The sequence below is a fragment of the Netta rufina genome, assembly GCF_964035555.1.
Source record: "Netta rufina genome assembly, chromosome: 1".
NCBI lineage: Eukaryota > Metazoa > Chordata > Aves > Anseriformes > Anatidae > Netta > Netta rufina.
Window position 1 is genome coordinate 63,233,724 of NC_140123.1, and position 24,188 is coordinate 63,257,911.

General features: G+C 42.2%; 1 protein-coding gene across 3 annotated transcripts in view; it reads left to right on the top strand.

Moving 5' to 3' along the window:
• Positions 1-4,374: 4,374 nt before the first annotated feature.
• Positions 4,375-24,188, top strand: part of TFDP1 (transcription factor Dp-1) — a 40,973-nt gene continuing 21,159 nt past the window's right edge. For 2 of the 3 annotated variants that reach the window (XM_084292601.1, XM_084292603.1), the window contains exons 1-3: positions 4,954-5,148; positions 5,807-5,891; positions 18,383-18,449. In XM_084292601.1, coding sequence (XP_084148727.1) covers positions 5,880-5,891; positions 18,383-18,449 — 79 coding nt within the window. In that variant the 5' untranslated portion in view covers positions 4,954-5,148; positions 5,807-5,879. Of the gene's footprint in view, positions 4,434-4,953; positions 5,149-5,806; positions 5,892-18,382; positions 18,450-24,188 lie in introns of those variants that run through there. The other variant, XM_084292602.1, reaches the window with a different exon arrangement.

Here is a 24,188-nt window from a genome sequence, read left to right on the forward strand (position 1 = left end):
GAGTTTAAGTCTACCATCTCAAACTTTTGTTTCAGGTGCCCCACTAAAATAATTTTAACTTTATTTCTTAACAAACTAGGGAGAGAAATCTTACTCTGACCACTGATCTAGTCTATAGTTTCTCCCTGAAATACAAGGTTCTCTACTAAATGCCCCATGTTAATTTTGAAAGATGCTTAACTCACACATAGCATACTACCTATGTTTCAGGGAAAAAATAAAATTGACCACGACAGAGGCCTCTGTCTGGTTTCCATTATGTCTCTTTGTCAGTAAGCCCTCAGAACTATTATACAAAGTATTGCAGCTGTGATGAGTAAATCTTATGTCTAAATAAACTGTTGTGGCTACTTGTACTTCTCTGGAAAATTCCTGTGAGGACAGAAGGAAAAAAAGATGGTTTGCGTCTCTTAAGAAACATATAAAATACATGTTTTCCCTGATTACCTTTTAAAGGATTTAAGTGAAAAGTCCTTTTGGCGCCATGTCCAAAATGAAGAGCAAGTATCTAGGTACCCTATGGGCAGCCTCATCTCTGCCATCTCTTTACTGAATAATTTTTGACTCAGACCTGACTTGGCTAGCCTTTCTAAGGACTGGGGGAAGAGCAATAGGAGCCTCATCTGAGCTCAATATCCTGTGTCACTTTGTTGACACAGCCTTGAATTGCCTGACTGGATAATAAACGCAAGTCCAAATTACTAATCTTAATAGACACAAGTTGATTTACAACCAGATAGTTGGGGCTGTCCTCTAGAAAGTTGCAGGTACGTTTAGATATTGTAAATGTTTCCTGAAATACAAGTTACAGCTCCATGCATAATTCCAAGTCAAAATTGGGTAGTCCCATGACACAGTCTTGGGATAGAAACGAAGGCTTTATTCCTGAACGATTGTCATGCCTGTATATAAAATGGGCAGAAAACTTTGCAATTGGCACACGTTAGATATAGCAGCAGCTTTTCAGGAATTTACTGCTTGTAATCTGGAATACTCTCTTTCTGTGTCAAGGAGATAAAAATAAAGCAGAGAACCAGAACCCCTGAGAGGAACGTCTGCTGATTTGTTGAAGATTTGTTAAAGAACAGGTGGTCTTGTCTGGAATTTTTTATTTCAGCTTGTTGGATAGAGGGTCTGTCTCATTCTTTTATCCAATGATCAGCATCATCTGAACACAAAAAAGCTGATGCGAAACAGAAACTTCATTAATGATGAAAGGACATTTACGTGGTGAAGCTGAGCTTGAGAGAATAGAAAGGAAAGAAAACAACTCGTTCAGCATATCTTGTGTTTTTTGTTTGGTTGTTTGTTTTTTTTAGGTGTTTTTTTTTTTTTTTGTTTTGTTTTGTTTTGTTTTTTTGTTTTGGAGGTGAATGAGACTGGTTGCTTGGTTTGTGCGTCTTTCTCTGAGGACTGCAGTTCTTTCGTGTTAGCCCTTAATTGCTAATTTTGTTCATTGTTGTCTATGAGGGAGAAGGAATCAAAACAGTTTGCAAACTGGTGGTGTTGACCGTCATTGTACCTTGTGATTCATTTCCCTGTTTCCAGTGTTAGATCACTATATATTGACCCTAAACTACCCTATGTAGGGCTCATCCCATAGAAAGCTGGCTGTGCTTGTTTCTCAGTGGGAAAGTCTTTCTGTGGGAGCTACGAGGTAGCTTCTTGCAGTTGACACTGGCATCGCCCTAGGGTAGCTCAATGAATGCTGTCATAGGTGCCTGGAGCTTTTTAAAAAGCTTTAAGAATTCATATTTCCCGTAATCCTCAAAGATGAGAAGAAAACCTCACAGTGCCTTTTATTTGTATAGTTGGACATCCTTTGCTTTGTGGGCAGAGAGGCATGCGAGGGTGCCTCGCTTGAGAGATCGGTGCTGTATGATGATGCTTGATGGAGGGTGTGGGAAACCTAGCCTGGCCTTGCTGCCTCTTGGAGCGAACCCAAAACAATCTAACCACAAAAGCTCTCCTGGGTTTTGTCTAAGAAGGGAATCTACTTTTGCTCGGTAAGCATTCCTGGCAGTGCTCCAGCACATGGGCAACACAAAGCATGGAAGAAACGGGACTGGTGAGTGACAGGAGGTAAGCCATGCTAGCAGTGCTAGTAGTTTGGCTGGAAATGGCAATTGTGTGTAAACAGCAGCTAGTCCCAGGCATCCACTGGTAAGCTGATCTGATGAAGGAGGCAACCGTACCCCTGAAAGGAGAAAGAAGAGCAGCAAGATGTCCTCAGGGCTAGGAAACCTGTGGTCCACCCTGCCCTGAGGGAAAGGAAAGGCAGAAGAGAGCATCCACCAGCTTCAGGTAGTAGCCTAGCAGGTACTCTTCTTTGGTCTTCCACCATCTCCACTGAGTAATTAATTACCACTAGGTGAGAGAAGCTTCTTGCCCGTAAGGACAGTGAGCTACCATGAGAGACAACTGCACCCTGCTGCTGGAGCTGAAGGACAAACTGGGCAATCTGAATGGCCTCGGGGCAGCTGATCCTGCCCTGGGGGACAAAACCTAGGTCAGAGAATGGCAAAACGTCCAAGGTTACAATGCCAGGCTGTATTTTTATTTCCTAAAATAGAGCAGAAGTTTGAGAATTGGGAGATACTGCCTCCCAATGAGGCCAAATGTTGACAGGCGTATCAGCTGGTGTGTGAGGTGTCTGTTTAAGAAGGGAGCTCTCGCAGGTCCCTATCTGAAAATGGCGTGGCTGCCAGTTCCAGAGCGTGTAGGTCAAAATGCATCCACGTGCACGTAGCCTGGCGTGTCACAGGTGTCTGATTATCGACTAGATGATCTGAAACACGTTTTTCTCATCTCTCTCTCTGTCTGCTGCACAGTTGCACCAAACTGATGCTGTTTGAAGTTGTGATCTGTTCTCCTTTTCAAGCACACTTAAAATGAGACAGGCCACAGAAAAAAAAAAAAAAGAAAAAAAAAGAAAAACCCAAAACCTGCAAACAGTCTTTCACCACTACAAACACAAAGGAAGTCCTGAAGCTCCAAAAAGCTTTAGAGAGACCAAGAGGAGAGGAATGCTTAGAGAGCGGAGAAATGCTGAAGACTTTTTCCACACAGTGATATTACACAAGTGTTAATAGAGGAATCTGAGTAATTAAATAAGGTGGTCTTCAATCACTGTTTCTTTACCGACTGGGGCCAAGAAAGACTTGATTCTTGCGTTTGCAGAGCTGTGCAGTTTGCAAAAGCGGTGGTATAAGGTTTGCGTTCTGCCCTTTGTTATTGCTCCTTTGTTCTACAAGGCTAGTATTGTTTTCTTAGGCCCTACAAATCAGTTGTTAATGAATTATTTTCTCATCTTTCTATTTATAAAAAGATTCTGTCCATTTTCCTCTGCACTAGAGAGGCTGCAAGTTTTCAACTGGAGAGTTTTCAAAAAGTGACAGTAGTCTCAGTGGTAAAACTTAGCGTGTTGGAGGAAAGGTCTTATAACTGTGTCCAGTCACTTAATATTACCTTTCTAAAAACATTTTTGTTTGTTTGTTTGTTTGTTTTCTAGTCCCTTTTTTGCCCTGGGACAGACATACCCTGCTGTCTGTTGAGGGTGCCATCCTGGAACCTATGGGAGTCTCTGGTAATGGGGATACTGGAACAAAGTTTCCCAAAAAAAAAAAAAAAAGATGTAAAAAAGTTTAAGTACACAGGCTTGGTGCGTATATATATGGCTTGGAGGGTTGACAGCATCAATAGGAGGAGATGCTGCCTTTTGGGAAGCATTTTTTTCTGCAGCTATCTGAGAGGAAGGTGTGGGGAGCTGGGGTCGGCCTCTTCTCACAGGTAACCAGTGACAGGACCAGAGGGAATGGCCTCAGGTTGCACCAGGGGAGGCTCAGGTTGGCAATGAGGAGCCATTTCTGCTCAGAAAGAGCAGCCAGGCACTGGGACGGGTTGCCCAGGGAGGTGGTGGAGTCACCGTCCCTGGGGGTGTGCAAGGAGAGGTTGGGCCTGGTGCTTGGGGACATGACTTAGTGGTGACATTGGTGGTGGGGGGTGGTTGAGGGCTCAGGGCAGTGACAGAGGGCCCGGCCGGGCTGTGGAGACGCCGGGCGTGAGGCACCAGAGGAGCCTCGCACCCCCCCCCAACCCCCACCCGCCATTAGGGGCAGCCCTCAGAGCGCCGCCGCTTTTCCCGCCCTCCGCGCGCGCCGCCACCAGCAGCAGCAGCAGCAGCAGCAGCAGCAGTGCAAGCAGTGCAGGCAGCGCAATGCACGCAGCGCCCGCAGCGCTTCCCGCGCGGGGAGGCGGGGCGCCGAGGGGAAAGGCGCGAAAAGCGGCGCGCATGCTCGTTGCCCTCCCTCGTGCCCGCGGAGGGAGGGCGGGCGGGGCGGGCGGCCCGGAGCGCTCGGCGTGTGCCCGTGCAAGGCACGCTACACCCCCGTGACGTCAGCGCGCAGCGTCACGCCGGTGGGACGCACAAAAGTGTAAGTTTCAATCCCCCCCCCCGCCAACCGTCACCTCCCAACCGTCACCGCCGCGGCCGTTGGGCTAACGGGTGATGACGGTGAAAATAATAGAAATAATTTAAAAATTAAAAAAAAAAAAAGGAAAAAGGGTGGAGGGGGTTATTAACGACCCCCCCCCTCCCTCCCTCCTCTCTTCCAACCGTCGGCGGGGCCGCGCAGGTGTGCGAGGGCCGCGGGCGAGCCCACGGCTGCGTGAGGCGGGGGGGGGCAGGGCCGTGACGGGGCCCTCGCAGCCCTCACCGGGACCCCCTCAACTCCCCCCCTCACCCCAAAAAGCCCTGAGGGGAAGGGAGCGAGGGGGAGACCCGCGGTGGGGTCCCCGCGGCGGCCGTTGGGGCGGTTGCGACCGTTGGTGCGGTGCCGCCAACCCCCCCCCCCCCCGGGTCTCGTCAGGGAGCGTTGGTGCCGGCTCCCTCCGCCCCTGCCCCCTCCCTCCCCTCCCTCCCCTCCCCTCCCGCCGGGGCCCGCGCGCGCCGCCGCCGCCGCACATGTGCAGTGGGGAGCGTCCGCTGCAGCGCGGCGGGTGCTGGGGTGCTGCTGCTCCTGCTGCTCCTGCTGGCACTGCTGCTCCTGCTCCTCCTGGTGCTGCTAGTGGTCGTGGTGGTGCTGCCCGTGCCGCTCCGGCTCCCTGGCTGGGGGATGGAGCCGGCGCTCTCCGCCTTCGGCCGCTCAGGTGGGTGAAGGGAGGATGGGGAGAGCCGGGGGGGTGTCCTCCTAGGCTGTCGTGCCCCCCCCACGTCTCTCGTCCTCGCTCTCGGTGCCCCCCAAGCGATGCGGGCGGCCCCCGGCTGCCATAAGGAGGAGGAGGAGGAGGAGGGAGGCGCAGGGCTAAGCACGGGTGGTGAGGCCCTGGGCGGGGGGCGCGGAGGGGGAGGAGGGAAGGAGGGAGCGAGGGGGGGGCTGCCCGAGGCGCTGCCAGCCTCTGCCGCCCGCTGCGAGGAGGAGGAGGAAGAAAAGGAGGAAGGGGGGAGGTGCTGAAGGCCCCCCCGGGGGAGACGTCCTCGTCCTCGACTCCCCCCTCCGAGGCCTGCTTGCTGCCGCCAACGGGGGTGGGGAGGAGGCGGCCGAGGGAGCGCTGCCCCCGCTGGGCTCGGCCGGGGGAAGGGCGCCCCGCCAGGGCGACTCCCAGAGGCGGCGCGCCCCACGTGTCAGATCGGCCCGGGGGGCTTGGGGGGCCGGCTGGTGCTGGCACAAAACTTTCCCCTCCTCAAAAACGCTTCTTTCTTCCCAAAGCACAGCGTGTCTGGGGGTAGGTGCTGATTTAAACGGGGAACAAACTTTTCCCTCCTCCTGTTTTTTTAGAGCTGATGTTGGCTTTTCTTGCTTTCTAGAAAATAGCATCATTGTCTCCGTGTCCTGCAGCCATCAAGATTTTAAGAGGATTGGTTTCTAGTCTTTGGTAACATGGCAAAAGATGTAAGTATATTTATAGCACGTCACATGGAGCAGCATAGCAAATAGCATGTTTTTGCTTTTGTTTTTATTAACAGAAGCAAAACAGGTCATCCTTTATAATAGTTGACATCAGTGAATATGTGAAACTTACTCTCTGTGCATTGCACATCAAGCCAGGGCTATGTTTCCCTCTAGATGTAGCAGCATAGCTTCAGATCTGCAGCTGTTGTCTCAGAGTAATCTTAAGGATTTGCTGTCCCCATAAAAGCACTTGGGTCTTGGCATTAGGTATATTCATGTTGAACACTAAAATGACTTGGGGTTCAAAACACCCCCAGAATATTCTGTTTGGGTGTTGGGGTTGTTGTTGATAACTGTTCTATTGTTACTTGTTGACAAAAGTCACAACGCACGTGTCGCTGCTGGCCAGCGTTGCCTTTCTACTGCTCGTTGGGACATCATATATCCAGGGCAGGGAAGTCTCCATGTGTGTTCACCATTTCATCTCCATCTACCAAAAATGCTAATTAGTGCCAGTAAGAACAGGCTTTGGGGACTTTCATCATTGACTTTCATTACCATTCACTTCAAGATTAGTGGCTCTGGTTCTGTGGCCTACCTCCTGAACTTGGTCTTTACCCATTCCAGTGTTTTTTCTTTTTAAAACTGTTTAAACAGGTTCTGCATTTAAGGTGTAGTTCATTTTTACTACCTAAGGCAGCTGGGCTTTCACATTTCCCTATTGAAAAAGAGACAAGATACTATTCCATATGCAAAGTAGAATATATCTCCTCTTAGTTTAAAAACAAAAGCAAAAGTAAACAAGCTGACATTCTTAAACAGCAGGGTATGATCTAATGTGAAGTGTTGTAGCTTTCACAGAGTGAGAATTACCATGCAATAGTGATTGTTTTAAGAAATTAATCTTGTAGAGAATTTTCGTTGTTTAGAGGCAACTGAAAAATATCTTAGTTTGCAGAAACGCAACCAGAAATACATAGTCACTCAAAGCTTGCTTGTAAAAGATAAGGGTGGCCAAGTGTGGTACAGATAGCAGGGTTCAGGGAATGAAAGGCCACATGAGCGGGAAGAAAACGAAAGAGGAGTGGTGGAACAGGAGATGAAATTGCAGCAGTTCAAAGTAATGGGGATATTAGAGCACATTTGTTTAATACCGCCATTTGGAGGAGAGATCAGCTACATGAAGACGTACTGGCACCTGGAAATCCAGATGAAGGTCCTAGAAAGTCTATGGGAGCATAATGAGAGTAAGACATTTAAGGAAAAGCCTCAGTTTTGAAAGTTCTAGCTTATTCTACAAAGCAGAATGGTTAAGGGACAAATAACGTACATGGTAATAAACTTCAGAAATGGAAGAAGATACTATAGATAGGAACAAACAGCTGTTATCAGTGTCTTCTAAGAGTAGAACATGAGCTGCATATGGAAAAGTGATAATTAGGTCAGACTGTAGGTAAAATTTAAAGTGTTCTTGAGCACCGGAACAGGGTAGGTAGAGAGTATGAAATCTTGAAGGATTGTCTAACCTGTTCTTAAAAACCTCTGCACATATATATAATCCTGCCTCAGGGAAGAAAGGTGAACTGCTTACCTTGTTGTGGATTATTGCATGCCCACCATTACACGAAGTCTAAAATGTGTAATGAAAGCTGGGAAATTTTAAATTCCCAGTCTGATGATGGGCTGCCTTAGGTTTCATTTAATGCTAGAAAATAAAGGTGCTAATTGGTATATATATATAGTTTTCTTTTCAGAAGGGAAAAGAAGAATAATTCTTTTTTTTTTTTGTCCCAAGTCCCAGTTCTTTCCCTCGTGAAACAGTGGAACTAATCGCGATAGAGAAAGTACCACTAAATATCTGGATACTAAGCCTGTAAGGCCTGCTCCACTGCAAACTTACACATTTTGACCTGGAAATACTGCTGTGATGAGCGGCCTGTGCTTCTGCTGTGTCACCTATCGAGTGCAGTCGCTGACTGTAAGATGCCGTGGCGAAGAAGATGGCACAGTTGATGAATGCCCCCACCCCTTCCTTCCTTTTTTTGTCCTCAGGGCTGAAATGGCTAAACTGTGGTAAGGACGGGTTGTGCTGCTCATACCCTAAGTCTGGTCTTCAGGTGGCCTTTATGTGGCCGAGCACACCTCGGTGCGCTGCAGCCAGCGGGCGCGGGCTCGGGGTGTGTGCCATGCTCGCTCTGTGCTGCTGGGTCCAGTGCCTGCTCTGGCGCCTGGTGAAACAGGCGGCCCCGCCAAAGAGGAAGGTGTGGAGCCAGGGCTCCACTAGATAACGCGCCTCTACTTAACCCCTCCTCCCACCTGCTACAGGAAAAGAAGCGTTTCTTTTCCTTCGGTTGCTCACTTCCAGCTTTTCTGCTGAAGCCTCTTTATAAGAGCTACCGCTTGAGACAGCAGTTTGAAAGGTTACGTACCTATTAAAAGATGGCAGGCAGCTTCTTTGGAGAATTGAACAAAAGGGGAGCTCGATTGGAGAATACTGGCAAACCCAAGAAAATGGTTTTAAAAAGGATTAAGTAATTACAAAAGTACTGATCAGGTAAGCTGGCAAGATAATGTTTACGAGATATTTGACCAAAGTCTAAATTCTGTTAAATATTACTTTAAAACGTATCCCTCTAATGCTCTTCAGAGTGTACAATAAAAGGAAAATAAGCAACGAAGCATTGATTTCTGGCAAAATTATTTGATTTCCTCTGCCAGGGTCAGGAATCCATGGGGGGGCAGGGAAAGCACCTTAATTAGGAGCATGTAGGTTGAGTTTAAGAGCATAATTGAGACTAATCTTATAGCTGGATACATTGACAGTAACATAAATAGATAAATACCAGCTTGTGAAGGTTGAAGTACTTGTGGGTATGCCAAATCTTATATTTTGGAGGACTGTTACATAAAGGGTAGGAGATGTAGAAAGCAATCAATGTAGAAGGAAAAAGAAGGAGCAAACTCATTTTCCACTGGGGTCTGGTAACAGCAATGAGTGTAGCCATTTCTGGTTGTGGGTGTGTGAGCATTGTGTGCAGCTGAGAATGGGTTCAAACAGAACCAGGCATGGAGTACCATATTCAGTTCAGAAGAGCTTAGTTACTAGAAAGATTTGACTTTTTTATCCAATTTAAAGAAACAGTGGGGAAAAAAAACATGCATGGATGAGGGAACAGTGGTTGCGGTATCTGAAGAACGTGTGCACCATGGGAGTAGGATCATTCCTCTGCTTGTCAGAGGCAGAATGACAGCTGGTGTTCAGCTGAGGTCAGTAGAGCTGGGCACAGCTTGATGTGTACATTTGACCATGTACATCTTTGAGAGCACTGGACAACAGCGTATGGGAAGGTTCTTGGTCCGAGACAGAGGTTGTCATTGTGTGCAGAGCATCTCCAGAAACTCCAGCTTAGCCACATCCTCTTTCTGGATAATCAGTGTCATTCTCAGAGTCTTTGTCGAGTCTCCTCTAAACTCTTCCACTACTTTTACAGATGTGGCACCTTGCAGGCAGGAGCTGGAGGAGCCAAACGAACGTGCCAAGGTGCTCAGCTGACTTGTGCTGCTCACAGGATTCACGGATTAGCTTGCTGGGGCCCAGCATAATTGAGAACTAATTGCTGACCATTTTTGTGCTCAGTCATATATTAGAATCACCTGAAAATTCAGATGATACATACTTTTTAGTGTCTATTGGTTAGCTGATACACCACCACTACTCAATTAACAGCTTCTATACTGTAGCTGAAGATCCATCTTGTGGTATGACTCTGTTTCTGGTTCTCTTTCTGTCCACTTCTGCTGCAAGTGAACTGTGTTGAGGCCCCTCAAGCAGCCATACAGAGAAGCTTGTGGTTCTTTTCCTTAAGACTCGTTACACAATGGAAGAGAAGAAGCAGGGGTCGCTTTCAGGCACTGAAACTGTTAGAAAGCTGCTGTCCAATGCATGGTATTGCAGCCAGGTGGGAGAAAAAACAGGACTAGACAAAAGGAGTGAGTAGGGTTCCTTCTGAAGTTGAAAATTGCATGTATTGAAATGCATTAATTACATAAATAAATACTCTGTACATAGTGGCAGGTGCTTAGGATGTTTCTGTTATTCACCTTTATTGCATGGACTGTTCCCAGTCATGAAAAAGAATTAAAAAAAACATTAATGAAGAATATGAAACAATAAATTAGTTTTCAACTGCACAATCGTTTTGAAGTGAAACACCAGTGGTAGTCTCCAGAACTTCTCACGGGTTGAAAAATCTTTCTTGAGAGCTGTTCATCTGGAAAGCTCACACATGGTACTGTTTCATAGGTAGCAATGGTTTGGGGTAACTGGTTCTAAAATGGGATTTTCTTTTATTTTGTTTTATTTTACTGCCATCATTTTCTTGAATCCCTTTCTAAGGGCTTTTTCTCTTAATCTCTAGTTTGCATAAAGCATACTGTCTGTCTTCAGTGCTTAATGGTGCCTTTATTGATGTCTTTGAATACCAGAAACAGCCCAGATGTCAAACTTTGCAAAGGAAACCCTGTGCACATGTGTAAGTCCCAAAGACACAGTGGAGGAAGTTCTGCTGGCACAAAGTTCAGCACCTGGTCTAACATCGCTGTTTCAGAACTCTAGAGATACAGGGATTACAGTTGATGGCTTATTTTAATTGAGTATTCAGAATACATTTGGGTATGTAATTTTATCTTAACGGATTTATTTCATGGTATTATTTAAATATTATTTAAGCAACAGATATATAAAACAAAAATCAAAAACCAAAAACAACCAGAAAACATCAAACTGTAGTTTCTTAAAGCCTTACCTGATTAGGTCAATAGGTGTGCTAAATCTAGGGAAAGATCCGTAGGTCTTTTCTTCCCTACCAGTAAATTTGCAGGAACACCCCAAAAGTTGAGCTTTTGGTTGCTTTCATGTGGAGCGTGTCCATCACACATTTGAGCAAGTCTTCATAGTAAGAGAAGGTTACATTTGGGATAGATTTAAAAAAAGATCCTAATGGAGTTAGGGAATAGATTGAGAATCTTTTTTACATGATGCACTCTGAATATCTAGGAAGTATTGAAAACCTTTCAAAACATTTTGCAGGCTTCCTTTTAAAATACCAGCATGTGTTTCTCCTTTTATGTTTATTTTTGGTTATGTACTGGGAATAGCGGTGAGACAGCTTAGATAAATCAGACCTTTAGTGGATCTCAAGTGGTTTGTGCACCTTTTTTTTTATACCGTTGTAGTTCAGTGACTTCTCAGTATCTTCATTTATTTCTATTTGACTTTAGTCAGTCCTGACGTGTTCAGAGGTTGGTAAACTGAAGATGAAGTAATATGAAATCAGGTCTTATTAAAAAAAGGCACCTCAGTCTAGGATTTCAAATGCTGTTAGAATGTTTTAAAATAGGCCTTGCTGAAGAACACAGAAGGAAAATGATCTTTAAACTCTCCTTTCTGGGTTGTAACTACACAGTAAGAGTGTCTTTTGCTTTCCTTGTTAGTTTGTATTTATTAAACAGCAAATAGCAACTCTGAAGTTACCTATCACCTTGCTACATTATTTGCAGAAATAAATTATTTTACTATAGCTTTTAAGTGTTTAGCATCTTTATTAATTGTATGTGTAGTTAATTGTAGTGGCTTTCTATATTTATTTATTTGTAGCATTACTGAATAAATACACTCTGTGCTGATATCTTCCCAAGCTGAGCAAAAATGCCAGCTTTTAAAAGTGAAGTTACACAAGGGACTAGTGTTTGTATTTGCTTGCTTGGATATCACTTAATGGAGATTTATTGTGGGTAGTTGAAAGCAGGAGGGAAAAATGGGCCAATCTCTGCTAAACATTCTCAAAGTTTTTCTCAGTGACTGAACAACTTGATCTTAAAGGTTGACAGTGGTCTGTGTCCCCCAAAAGCCTGCCAGCTACTTGTCTAGTTACACTACAGTTGCTAAGCCTCCCTGTATCGCAGTAATGGTTACGCAGACTTAGGAGGAAATGGTGCGGGCTGCTGTAGCCTTTTAATGCACTGATAGGGAACTTGGTGAGGCAAATGGCTTTGGAACGAGTCTTGCTTAACGTGACTTGTTGAGTTCTGCTGTGTTCAGATGCTATTGAACAAACTACTCTGAAAGATTTTGATTTGGTTGGGAAAACAAGTCTATTGAGGTCAAATCTAGAACAGCACTGGGAGCTAGCTGTGGAAGTGGCAGCTGCTGCTACCTCTTCGTGTGTGGTACTGTGGACAAGAGGATACAACTTGGGATTTTCTTTGATCATTTTGCAGTAGAAATGGCAAACCATGGCTTTGGTCATACTCACCTTAGGAATCCTGTATTCAGTATTACTTCTTATAGCTTTGCAGTTAGTCTGGGGGCTCCAGCTTTAACACATGCAAGGATTGTATCGCTTGGGCAATTCATTACCCTAAGAAACAATCCGGTATAATAATTTCAACTCCTTTGGTATATGTGATCTGTGTGACTACTTAGATTGAGCCACTATTTGATTCTCTTCAAAATGAATTCTTCGTTTAATCTTTGCTAGGGGTGTTACTCTGTTTAGAAAAATAGCCAAGAAAAAGCTAATGGTCCTGACATATTCCACTACAGAGACTGCCTCAGGTGTCATTCTGTCTGTAGTCAGGGTTCAGCGTGTGTGTAGTACCAGTGGGGCATGTATTCAGAGCAGAGACTGACACTGCTTAACCAAGCTGCTAACCTGTTTAATTTTTATTAATCTTCATGGTTTTCTGTGTGATCCAGGTCTTTTAATGTATAGCATTTTGGCTACAGCTTGCATAGGTTAAGGTGCTAATAATTCAGTTTACTCTTTGGGAAGCTTGTTTCAATGGTACAGGTCATTGCCAAGTGGTTGACGAGCACATTTATCTTCATGGTGCTGCTGTGAGCTGAGGATGTGGTATGATAACTGTCGCTGATGAAGGCTGCTCAGAGGCAGTGAAGTAACACATCTGAGAATTTTGCCAGATCAGACTCCCATAGCCTGACTTTGAAAGCTCTTTTGTGCTACTTTGTACAGTGAGGCATAGTTCTCACTTCATTTGCGAATGAAATTCAAATGTTTTAAATTTAAGAACCCTCTTTCCTTTCCTGCACTGCTCTACTGTATTTCTTGATTGCCTTTTAATTTCTGTGAAAAATGTCCCATAAAAATAGGCTCCTGAAGTTATATGATGATTCATTCCCACAGCATACTTGCTCCAGTCCCTGAATGAGATGAGAGTCTGATGGGAAAAACAGCGTATGATCATCTTGTTTCGAGTAACATCTGCATGTGGGTAGGGGGGAGAGAAGAAGTGAAGTTGTTTAAGCAGCATTATTGCTGATTATTAGTTTTCTCCATCTCATAGCCGTGCTAATTTTTCACTCTGTGTGTGTGTTGCTTCCTGATAATAACATAAGGCGACCTCCCCCCCTATGTTGTCATTAAAGCGACACATAGTAAAATGGTGTGGCATGGGGCCTGTCATGTAGACAGTCAGATCCCAGGGCCTGTCATTCTGTGGTGGTCATCTAGGTGCAGTTTGCACCAGAGGCGTGTGGTTTTACTAGCTGACTTTGCAAATGCCTGCAGACAGCAGAGGCATCCTCCTTGTGAGTTTGACATGCTCTGGGAGGAAACGTGCTCTAATGGGAATACTTTTCCTTTCCAATTTTTCCATTCCCTAGTTTTGTCTTTACTGCAGCGCTGAGTGCCAGCTTATTTACCCTTTCAGTCATAGCTTAATTTGCAATAGGAAGGTGAAAATACCTTCCCAGTTCCCATGTTGTTCCTTTCTCTGCATGGGATCCAAACTCCTGGTTCTGTTAAAACTCTCTTAGGTTCTCAGGAGTTGTGTTTCCTGTACTTCTTCAGAGACTCCCAGTTTCTCTAACCTCTGCACCTCATCTGTCATTTCCATTTGATTTTCTAGCTCATTTTCTGTCTTCCCCCTCCAGTGCCAATGTTTTCGGCTTGTTTCTCTGTCCCATTCTGACTCCTATTCTTTAACCAATGTTGTGTATTTTGACCTAATTCTAATGTTTTGTTGTCACGCCCAGTCCTGTGCATCATTTTAGTGGTCTTAATCTGCAGTTAGCAACTTAAAGCTTTCTGAGAAATACCTTTTGGCAAATGCTTGTTTCCATTTATCTCAACTTTTTTCCCCCTCTTGTTTCAGTTCTTTCTCACAGAGCATACTTAAAAACACAAAGAATGCTTCAAATTGGGCTCACTTACTTAGGAGCAAGACAGAAAAGGTATTTCTGTGGCACAAAAGCAGCTTTCTGTTCCCTGTATTTGCTTATCTCAGTGTGGTGGGGGTGACCTTCCTCTCAGGTTAAGCCTGACAGACATAGGACATCTACTTGTTCAGCCTCATTTTAGTCAAGCTTCTATACCCGGTCATGCTTTTATAGGTTCCCTGTCCTTCTGTCCATGTTCTGCTTGAGACTCTTCTCTTTATAGTTTAAAGGTGTAGTGAATAATTTTATGACAATTTTTTGTAAAGAAAAAGAGTTGCAAGTCTGGAAAGCTGGGGAAGAAATGTTGTTTCTGTTGTAAGGGTGTTAAGTTTCTAGTGCATAACTTCAGAGATTGCAAATATTAGTTAGCTAGTAAGATATTGAACTCTCAAAAGTCTCTACAGTTCTAGCAAATTTTGTTTCAGGTTAACTTTAGTCCCAGCAAAAAGATTACTTCCCAATTGACTGACTTCCAGTTTTTCAGTTTTTACTTAGAAACAAAACAAAAATAGAATTCCCATTCCATTCGCCTGCTGGTGGCCAAACCTAACTTAGTGATATGTTTAGCTCTTCAGTTGTTTCCTTTTCCTTAGAGGTTCTGAACAATGTGATATGCTAGATCCTAGGTGGTAGCTGAGGTCTCTACTCAAACTTAGCATCCACGGTTAAAATTAGCAGCTTTACTGATTTACCCAGTGGTCTTTAACCTTCTACCTGTGTTCTCCACAAAGGAGGAGATCAAAGTTTTTGCTTGGAACTGAAATCATTACAGCTAAATGCTATGTGGAGCACCAGAAGCTATTTTTATTATGTTATTGTTCGTTTTCTTGAAATGTGAAAAGCAGAAAGAGTAATATACCTGTTACCTGTTTCAGATAGTAAAGGTTTCTTTGTGTAGCTTACAGAAGGATACACAGCCAACGGCTCTTTGAAGAGGAAAGCAACTTCAAATTGTGAAGTTACAGACGATTAAGAAAGCCTTCAGAATCAAATACTAAGATCATGATAGCATTTCAAACAGCCCTGACGTTAACATATTTTTTGTCTCCATTTTCTTCTTCTCATGATTCTCAACTTCAAGATGCATAACTTCCTTTAATGTTATCAGGTGGAAAACAAAATCAAAATACCTTGATACAAGTACCTTGATAAGGCCTGAAAACTAAGTGTATTTTCCCATCAGCAAAGGCTTAAATGCTACTTGGCAGAAGGTTACTTTTTTATTGGAGAAAACAAATACTCAAATACTTCTTTTGCTGGTTGTAAATCAGTGACTGTGATGTACCTAAGGGGAGCTGTGGTCACATTCCCCTCTTGAGTTGTATTTTCTCGCTTCCTTCAGAGCACTGGTCTGTGCTAGATATATTATGGAGGAGTAACCCTGGATTATCTTCCCAAATAATCTACCTTGAAAAATAGTGGGAATTTCTGTGAATTATGCACTGAGAGATTTTTGCCTAGTAGTTCTATTTTAGACCAAAGATACTGGGTCTTGGTATGGGAGGGAAGTTTTGCTTTTCAGTTCTGTATCTCCAAAAGCTGTCCATGTGTGACTTTGTCCATAGTGACTTTGAAGAGACTTAAATAGTGATAAATTTTGCTAATTTAGAATCAAATGATATAACCAGAATCATGAAATGCATTCTGAGCCTAGAGTAGCAGGATTTCACTAGAAATGAAATCAACTTTCATTATGGATAATAGCAGCTGGGGGTGCTATTCATTATGGGATTTGACAGTGTTCTTTCCAAGCAGGTCTCTTGGAGCCTTTCCTAGGCACACACTTAGGAGTCGAACGTTTCCAGCCATGTAGCTGCCAGAACTGAACCTTTAGCAAGACTCTGGTGTGCAAGGTGGAGGAGCTGTAACTGCTGTAGTCTTCATGGGTTTGCTGGTGGTTCTCCAGTGATTGCTGTTCTGTTTTTTCCCAAATTGCATTCTATTGTTGATTGAAATGCAGTGTTTTTCCCCAATGTTTCCCAGTTTGTCAGTGACTTGCGTAATTTCAGTCACACAGAAGCATGATCCCCAGGGTACGTGGCACCAACCTGACCCTGTGTAATGCTAGATTGCGTTTCTAGAGTTGAACGTGGGTTTGGGGAGTTTTCATGGCATATCTTAATTATGTAGAAGAAAACATGAAGCTTATTGGATGATTTGATACTACAATGTGTTGGTTGGTTAAGGATAAAATGAATTAATAGAAATGGTTATATTGGAGATCATTCTAGTTTAGGAAAAAACGGGGGACCAAAGAATAATTGATTACCCAATTACCTAATTTGCTAATTATCGAAATACCTATTTCAGCAGTGACTTGCTTTTAGTACTTGAATTTGCTGAACAAGCTCACTGCTCAAACTTTTGGACCATCACTGTAACTGACATGCAAGCTCAGTGCAAGTTTGCTTTCGCATATTAAAGTGATGAATGGATTTAATAATTCAAAAGCTTTAAATTCATCTCCTTCTATGACGAAAGACATTACAGATTAAACCAGCCATTTTCTGGGTGTTCTGCTAATGACAAACTCAATGTAATGAGTTTTTATATTGTCTTATATTTTTATGTTGTCTTTCCATTCTCATTGGTATGTTTTTGATTCTCATGGACAAGAGAAATGGCAGGAGTCCTAGGACTACAAACCTCTTCTTTCTGCTGTTGAATAGAAACTGAAGGATTGCACTTAAAAAATGCGATGACAAGAAGGCTGCACTTCCTGTGTGGTTTAACACGCTGGTTGTGAAACAGAGGTGGAATTGGGAGTATAATGTAACACCCTAAAATTTGGCTTTGTCTTCAATGCATTGAGTTCCAGTGTTCTAGAAGGTCCTGTTGCCTATATTGGTCCTACAGAATGTGTTTCAAGTGACATCTTTGCAGGTGATATGGATTAGTACCATCTTTCTTTGACGGAGCTTGCTGGATGTCAGCTCTGGTGCCTGGGAATAGGGCAGCAGAGCTGCCTTTGAATCTCTGCTGTTTGTATAACAGAAAGTTGTTGCCGTTTCATTAAAACCAGGCTATTTCATTATTTTGGGAGAGGGAAGGTTATGAGAAAGGAGGACAAATGCTACAGGCTCTTCATTTTACCTATCACTTTCATTACCTCCTCATTTAAGTTTCCTCTGTGTCACCAGGTTCTCATCTCTGCCATGCTATTTTAGGCCACTGCTCTTTGTTTCCCTTCACAAAATTTCTCCTCTTACTTCCCAGCCTGTCCCCAGCACTCTGTCTTCTTTCTCTTTCTTCCTTTCATTGAGGAGAGAAGACTGTAGAAAGTTTCCCATTTTGTAAAGTTACATCTTAAGGATTCATTGCTGCCATACACCTGGATAGTAACAGCACCACAGCATCCTCTAGTGGCTCGCTTGGGTTGCTGAACTTCTGGCAAATTACAAACGGAACTCTTCAGGTAGGCTTTTACGGGGAAACCTTTGCTGGCTGACAGCAGACCACTTAACTGTATCTTAAAGATGCGCAGTAGCCTGCAAGTACAGGCCATGTAGAAAATACAGCTAGGGACTTTTCACCCTCTGAACACCACTTGCTAAACTCTGGTAAGTACAAGTGTTGACTTCCTTGCTGTTCTTTCTAAATGGATACAGTCTGTTTGTCCCGTGTTCATTATTCTTTCAGGGCTGTTTTGTCTGGAGATAACAAGGAGTTGTGGCTTTGTTTTTTCTATCCAGTATTATCTTTTAAATTTCCACTATGAGCGTTCTCAAGGGATGATGATTACTTGATACGCTTGTATGTAATCCTTTAAGAGCTCTGCAGTTTGATCTTTAAAAAAAGAAAAAAAATGAAAAGCTCAAAGTGTTACTTTTTAATGCCATTTTCCTAGTTAAAATGTCTTAAGGTGCTCTTTACCACCTCTGTTGTCTTTGCTGTAACATTATTAACAGGGTAATATTTCCTACATAGCAAAAGGTGTAATCACAGATGGCAGTGGTTCTAAATAGGGGTGTTCAGCTGTCTCTTAAGGCAGTGCATGTATGCTGTTAGGGCACAAAATAGCAAGGTAGGTGTAAACTGCTTTTTTGCTTGCTTTTTAAGAATAAGTATTTAAAAAAATCAACAGATTTTTTTTTAAAGTTGAGAAATACTGTGCCACAAACAGTGCAATTAGTGGCAGATTTCTGAGGAACTGAATAGTGGCAGCAGAGTCTTCTTGTGTGATTGCTTCCATCTTTAACAAAAAAAGGCTATCAGTGTTTGTAAATGTAATAAAAGTTACTTTCTTTAATAGGCTGGACTAATTGAAGCCAATGGAGAGCTTAAGGTGTTTATAGACCAAAACCTAAGTCCTGGAAAAGGTAAGAACACAATTTTAGTAAGCCTGTTTCTTGATTTTTAGTTGTTATGCTTATTACTGGCTTTAAAATACTTTCTTAGCATAGCTTTGTAAAGCTTTTCTCAAGTTATATCTTGTGTACTCGGCAAACAAACTGTAGGTTTTGTTATGGTTTATAATTGTCTATAAACCAAGCACAAAGTTCAGTTGTGGTTTTACAGTCATCCCATATGAGGTCTTCTCGGTAGCATAGCTATAAGTATAAAGGCCACGATGGCCTAAAACAGCCTTTGGGGGCAGTACGTACTAGCAATGGAGAAAAATGCAGGGGTGTAACAGTTTAAAATGGGCTGTGACAGGTTTTATGATAGGGCATCCATTAGTACCTATCTGAAATAGTATTTGGAACAGAACTGTTTTGAACTTGCTGATAGTGGCTGTGCTTGTATGATAGGGTAATGTAATTAAGCAATTTTATAAAATGTAGGCTACAACACTTCAATTTGACATGTACGCTCAAAAAACTAAGAGTATCTAAATGTTTGGAGGGCTGTGTGTGCTGTGTGTTACAATTAGTATAACTGGGGGGAAAAAAACAGAAGCATGCTGAGTTCCAGTGCCTGCAGTTCTAGACAGCTAAATAGAATCTTTTCTAAATTGATTATGCTACATATCAAAATCAGATTTTTCTTCCCGGTATTCTTATGGGAAGGTTGTTTCCATAGTGAGACTCTGAAATTATTTTCTGATTTCCAGTTAAGTATATTTTTGCCAGCTTATGCATCTTGCTGGTGGCAGTGTTATTTTTTCAGCTTAATAGTTTTCTCCAGTGCGTTTACCTACTCTTTATTAAGAACAATTGTGTGTCCTAAGTCTTTAGTTTGACAAGCCATCTAGCCATTGTTTTCTAGATTTCGCATCAGATGGGCTCTTTGTCCATGTGGTCAGTCTTTGAGCCTGTTTTAGTGTTTTTTATCAACCTTCCTGAACACAAGTGTCCAAAATTGTATATATGACTGCAAGTGAAGTAAGTGTTGGTCATACTTTCATGGAGGTGCCAGTTTTTTCTGTGTAACATCATGCTTGTGGTCACATTCATCTCAGGGTAGGTTTTGGTGGGATGGCCATTTTCCTTTGTTGCTTCCAAATGCTGCTAAGTCTGGTTTATTCCTGTGTGACAGATGGCATGCTTTGGTAAGTTGTACTAAGTAGGGAGAAATTTATTAGGTCTGACTCGTTTTGCTTCTTCTTGTCTGATGTTCTCATAAACCTTAGTGTTGACAAGTCCATTGACTTCATGCATTGTTGGATTACCCCATCCTCTCGGATTAACCCGTAGTCTAGTTCAGGGGAATTTAGGTCTAGTCTTCTCTGTCCTGTTCCTACAAACCCGTATCGTTTCTTTTCACAACTCACAGAACTACTTCTAATTCATCAGCGCTGGTTTAACTAACAACTTTTATTTTTAAAGCACGATCTGACTTCATTTATGAGGAGAAAATAGTTTAAAAATTACTTCACAACATCTGTTTTGCATAGAGCATGTGATTGAGTAAATTGTCATGGAGATAAAACACCATTCTAGAAAATGCTTCAAAGATGTCTTTCTTGCTTTAAATGCATCTTTAGTGCGCAGTAAGAGGTATCAGTGGAAATGAGCTGGAAGCTTGTGTATTCAGAAGTAGCTGGGTGTAAATTCACTTATATTAATGGAATGTATTTCCATTAATGGAATGCAGCACCTCATTTAGCCCTCCCCCCTAAAAACAGCATGCTGTCAAGTGTCTCAAGCAAGGTGCAAGTTTTTCTTTTGTATTAGGATGATGCCATTAGCTCTGCTCACTTGAAGGTTCTCTCTCTACTTCTGTTCCTTCTCCACTGAGAATTTATTCTGGAAGGCAGATTCTCAAAGTTGAATCTTGGAAAAGTATCAGTGGAGTGAGACATCAATTACATCAACTTGATAGGAGGCCATATTGATTCCCAGATCTCATGAAAGTTTCAGAAAATGTACCATTTAGTTTTTCTTCTTGATACAAATGTATTTGTAATAAATTTCTTCAGTATTCAAGTATTTGTCAGCCTGTCAGTGAAGAAGTATTGATAATGCAGGTTTCCAGTACATCTGGCTCCAGGGAGGTCCTGATGGAAAGATCTATGTTCTCCTGGAAGTCCTGTTTTTTTGAGAGGAGGTCGTGAAGTATGAAATTGCATCTTAGTGCAGCTTTTCTGTTACGTGCCAGGTCTGCTGAGCTTGCAGCCTGGTAGGGTTAAAGTGGCACAATTGCAGGGGCTTGGGGTAGAGTGTTTGGTTTGGCACAAGGTTTTGGTGTACTCGGTAACCAGGAAGGTGGTTTTTGCTATAACCCTCTTCAGGAGAGAAGTAGCAATGTAATGTGCAGAGAGCGTCTGGGAAGGGAAGAAGAGATGATGTAAACATGTTTGTTTGGGGAAATCCTGAACAATGCCAGGTGCTTTAAAAATGCAGCTTTGCTAGAGTCTGCTAATGAGTTGACCCACAGCAAAAGGTAGCGGTGTATCCAGATGTCCTTTCATTGATAAGCTGATAAAGCTACGTGGTTTTATATCTGCTGCTTGCCCTCTGCTGTTGTGCTGTCAGCTTGTGACATTGCGGAGGAATGATAAATCCCACTGGAACCAGATGCAAGTTTCCTTGGCTCATACCAAAGTACCCAATTGCATTTTTCTCCCTGAGGCCTCAGTTGCTAAGAACACTACACAGGGCCTGTTCCATCGCTTGTTACCCTGTGCTTGGGAGTGGGATTTGCATAAGCTGTTCATAATTCAAGGGTTTATTGAGATTAATTTGTAATCAGAAACAATGTTTATGAAAATTTAAAACACCAAGTGAAGAAATAGTGTGATTTATAGCTCTATCCCTCCTCCTGGCAATAATAAAAAGAAGAAATTCCTTTATCCAAGACAGAATTAAAAGAGCAGTTTAATCATGGAGTAAGTTTCCAAAGTGACTGGATTGTAATTGCTTGCTTCTTGCAGGCAAGATAGAAGGCAAGGATAATCTCATTTGGGTGCTTTCCTCGTTATTTTAGTTTATTTCCATTCTGGGATTATTACTGTTAAAATTTTTTTTAAAATCTATTTTTTATTAATTCCTGGGTTTGTTTTGGAATATGAACCCAGCTAATTGTTTAAACGTGAAATGCTCAAATTCACCCCGTATGTTGACTTCAACTGATAATTATAATCAGAATTCATTCAGTATGTGGTGGAGGAATGGAAAAAACTTTTAATAGGAACTGAACCAGTAAAACTTCCTCACGAGTCTGTGCATTCTAAAAAATTATTTGGCGATAAACTTTATAGATTTAGAAAAAATGTTTTTCTATGAGGTTGCATTTTGAAGAAAAGTACTGCATTCTGGTCCTTGTTGTTACAGTCAGATTAGTGTTGGCATTTAAATAGGACACTGTTCAGTTCTAATCCTGCCCCGTACTTGCGAGGATATTTGGTGGAAAAAAAATACCTGGTTGAGTGGAAGGGAAAGAGAGCCAACGGTATTTAGTGTTGAATTGAAATTAAGCTCATAGGTTAACTTCAGAATTAATCAAAAAGAAAACTTGGATCATCTATCATGCCAGTAGGTGGCATTATTGGTATGCAACCAGAAGATACTTGTAAAGATGTCTTCCTTTTGTCTCCTATGCCTTAAAATAAGCTTTCACATTATATAGGCATAAAGAACTTGAGTTTTGTTTTCATTTCAGATTTGGTAATTGAAAAAAATTGAAGTTGTCAAATATGTAAATTTTTGAGGTGTATTTAAACTCTATTTCAACACTGCCTTGAACATTGTCTTGTGCTTTTATATTTAAATGACTAGAAGCTTTCACAATGTTATATTATTGTATCTGTATAGAGAGATCAAACGCTCCCTGGTTTTTGACAATGTTTGGAGTCGTTCCTCTGGAATGAAAGCAGACAGCTATTTCAGAGCCTGTGATTCACCCTTCAGCAAACATATGCCTGAACACTGGTTATGAAAAGCTGGGGCATTACAGCAGCCCAGACGATTCCAAACGATTGTGATCGTCTAAAGTCAAAGTTGGGAAATAAAACTGTTGCTGCCAATAGGAAAGATGTTTCAAAAAGTCTAGAAAGAGTCATAAAGTCTAAGAGTAGACTATATCTGAACAGACTTGGAAAGAAAGACTGGTTTGTAGTATGAGAAGTATTATTAGTCATATCTAAGGATGGCAAGAATTAGCTAAAAGTCTAAGTCGATGTAAGAAATTACTTAAGCACTCAGGAATACTGTGGTATTACATCGGGGGAGATGGATGTCTTTGTAAAAGTATCCGAGGCTGCCGTGTAAGCATGTTGTCTCAACATGATGGTGCAATTTGCTCAATAAGCAAAAATATTCTTACTTGGCTTGGCACACAACTGGAGACAGCCATCTGTGTGTGTTGTCAAAGCTTACGGGAGGTTGAAAGGCTCAGAAGTGGTTCAATGCTAATTTTCAAAAAAATCGGTAATTAGTCATAATGTGTCTATGGTGTTTGCGAGAGAGAAGTTACAAACTACAGCTTCCCAGGAGTGGAGGATGAGGAATCGGCTCCCAGGGTCTAGTTGTAACCTCTGTCGTCTTTCCCAGATCTTCTAAGTGCACTCTTTGCGCATATTCTGAGCGGACTGTGCAGTTCATTACTAGTTGGCTTTTTAAGTTGTTTTTTTTTTTTTTTTGTTTGTTCTAAGCTGATGGTTTGGTGGACAGGTTTGAAGCTGGAATTAGCTTGGTATTTGCTTTACCACATGGTGACAGTAAAGAATTTTGTTAGGGATGTTGATGTAGAACTTCATTTATTTCTCCTAATGTCTCTTTTCTAACTAATAAATAAATAAATAAAATCTGCAAACAGAAGATGCCCAAACTGTTTCTACACCATTTTTCCAAATAATTCTCATAGCTTTCATGTAATCCCTGATCAATCATTTGGATCTTAAGCAGTAGTGGTACTCTGGCTATGTATGAATTCTATTCCTATTTATTTTTGATTCCAAACATAAGGAACGTTCCAGATGACACTCGGTCTTCTCAGAAGTGGCAGTCACAATGGAATCTAGCGTCAGTGGCGCTTACTGAAATCATCAGGCTCATGGAAAGTCTCACTGGTCTTTTTTGCTCTCTTCAACTCCTATTCTCTTAATTGTGAGTTTTATCAGGTTATTGATAGTAGTGTTGTCTTTTCAAAAGCGTAAGTCGTGTGTGACTTGTATTGAGACTGGTTTAAAAATACTGTTGCCTTCAAGTTGCACAGATGTCCTTAAGCTAGATTCAACTGCTCTGTTAAAACCATCAGTTTTATTAAAGAGGGTTAAAACAAGAGCTTGTGGAGTTTGTAAGAGCAGTTAAAAGCAGTTGTACTGCAAAATGTCATCTGCAAGGTTAATTTGCTTTGGACCTTTCTTAAAATAACTCTTTGCTCAACTCCTAACCTTCAATCATGTAGAGTATTTACTTACAAACTGGTCTGCTGAACAGAGTTTGAGGCTGTTGCAGGAAATGGTAGGAATTACTTTGAATGCAGACAAACCACTCTCTTCTTACTCCATACCTTCTTTTTTTTGGGCTGTGATAGCAGAAAGTGCTTTCAGAATTACCTTTTTTAATCCGGTTCCGCCACATACAGTATTGCTTCTACTGACAAGACTTTGTTAGAGACCGCATTATCAGGAAACTGGCGTGTTTTTTCAGTTGATTTCTGTTGTTGCATCAGTC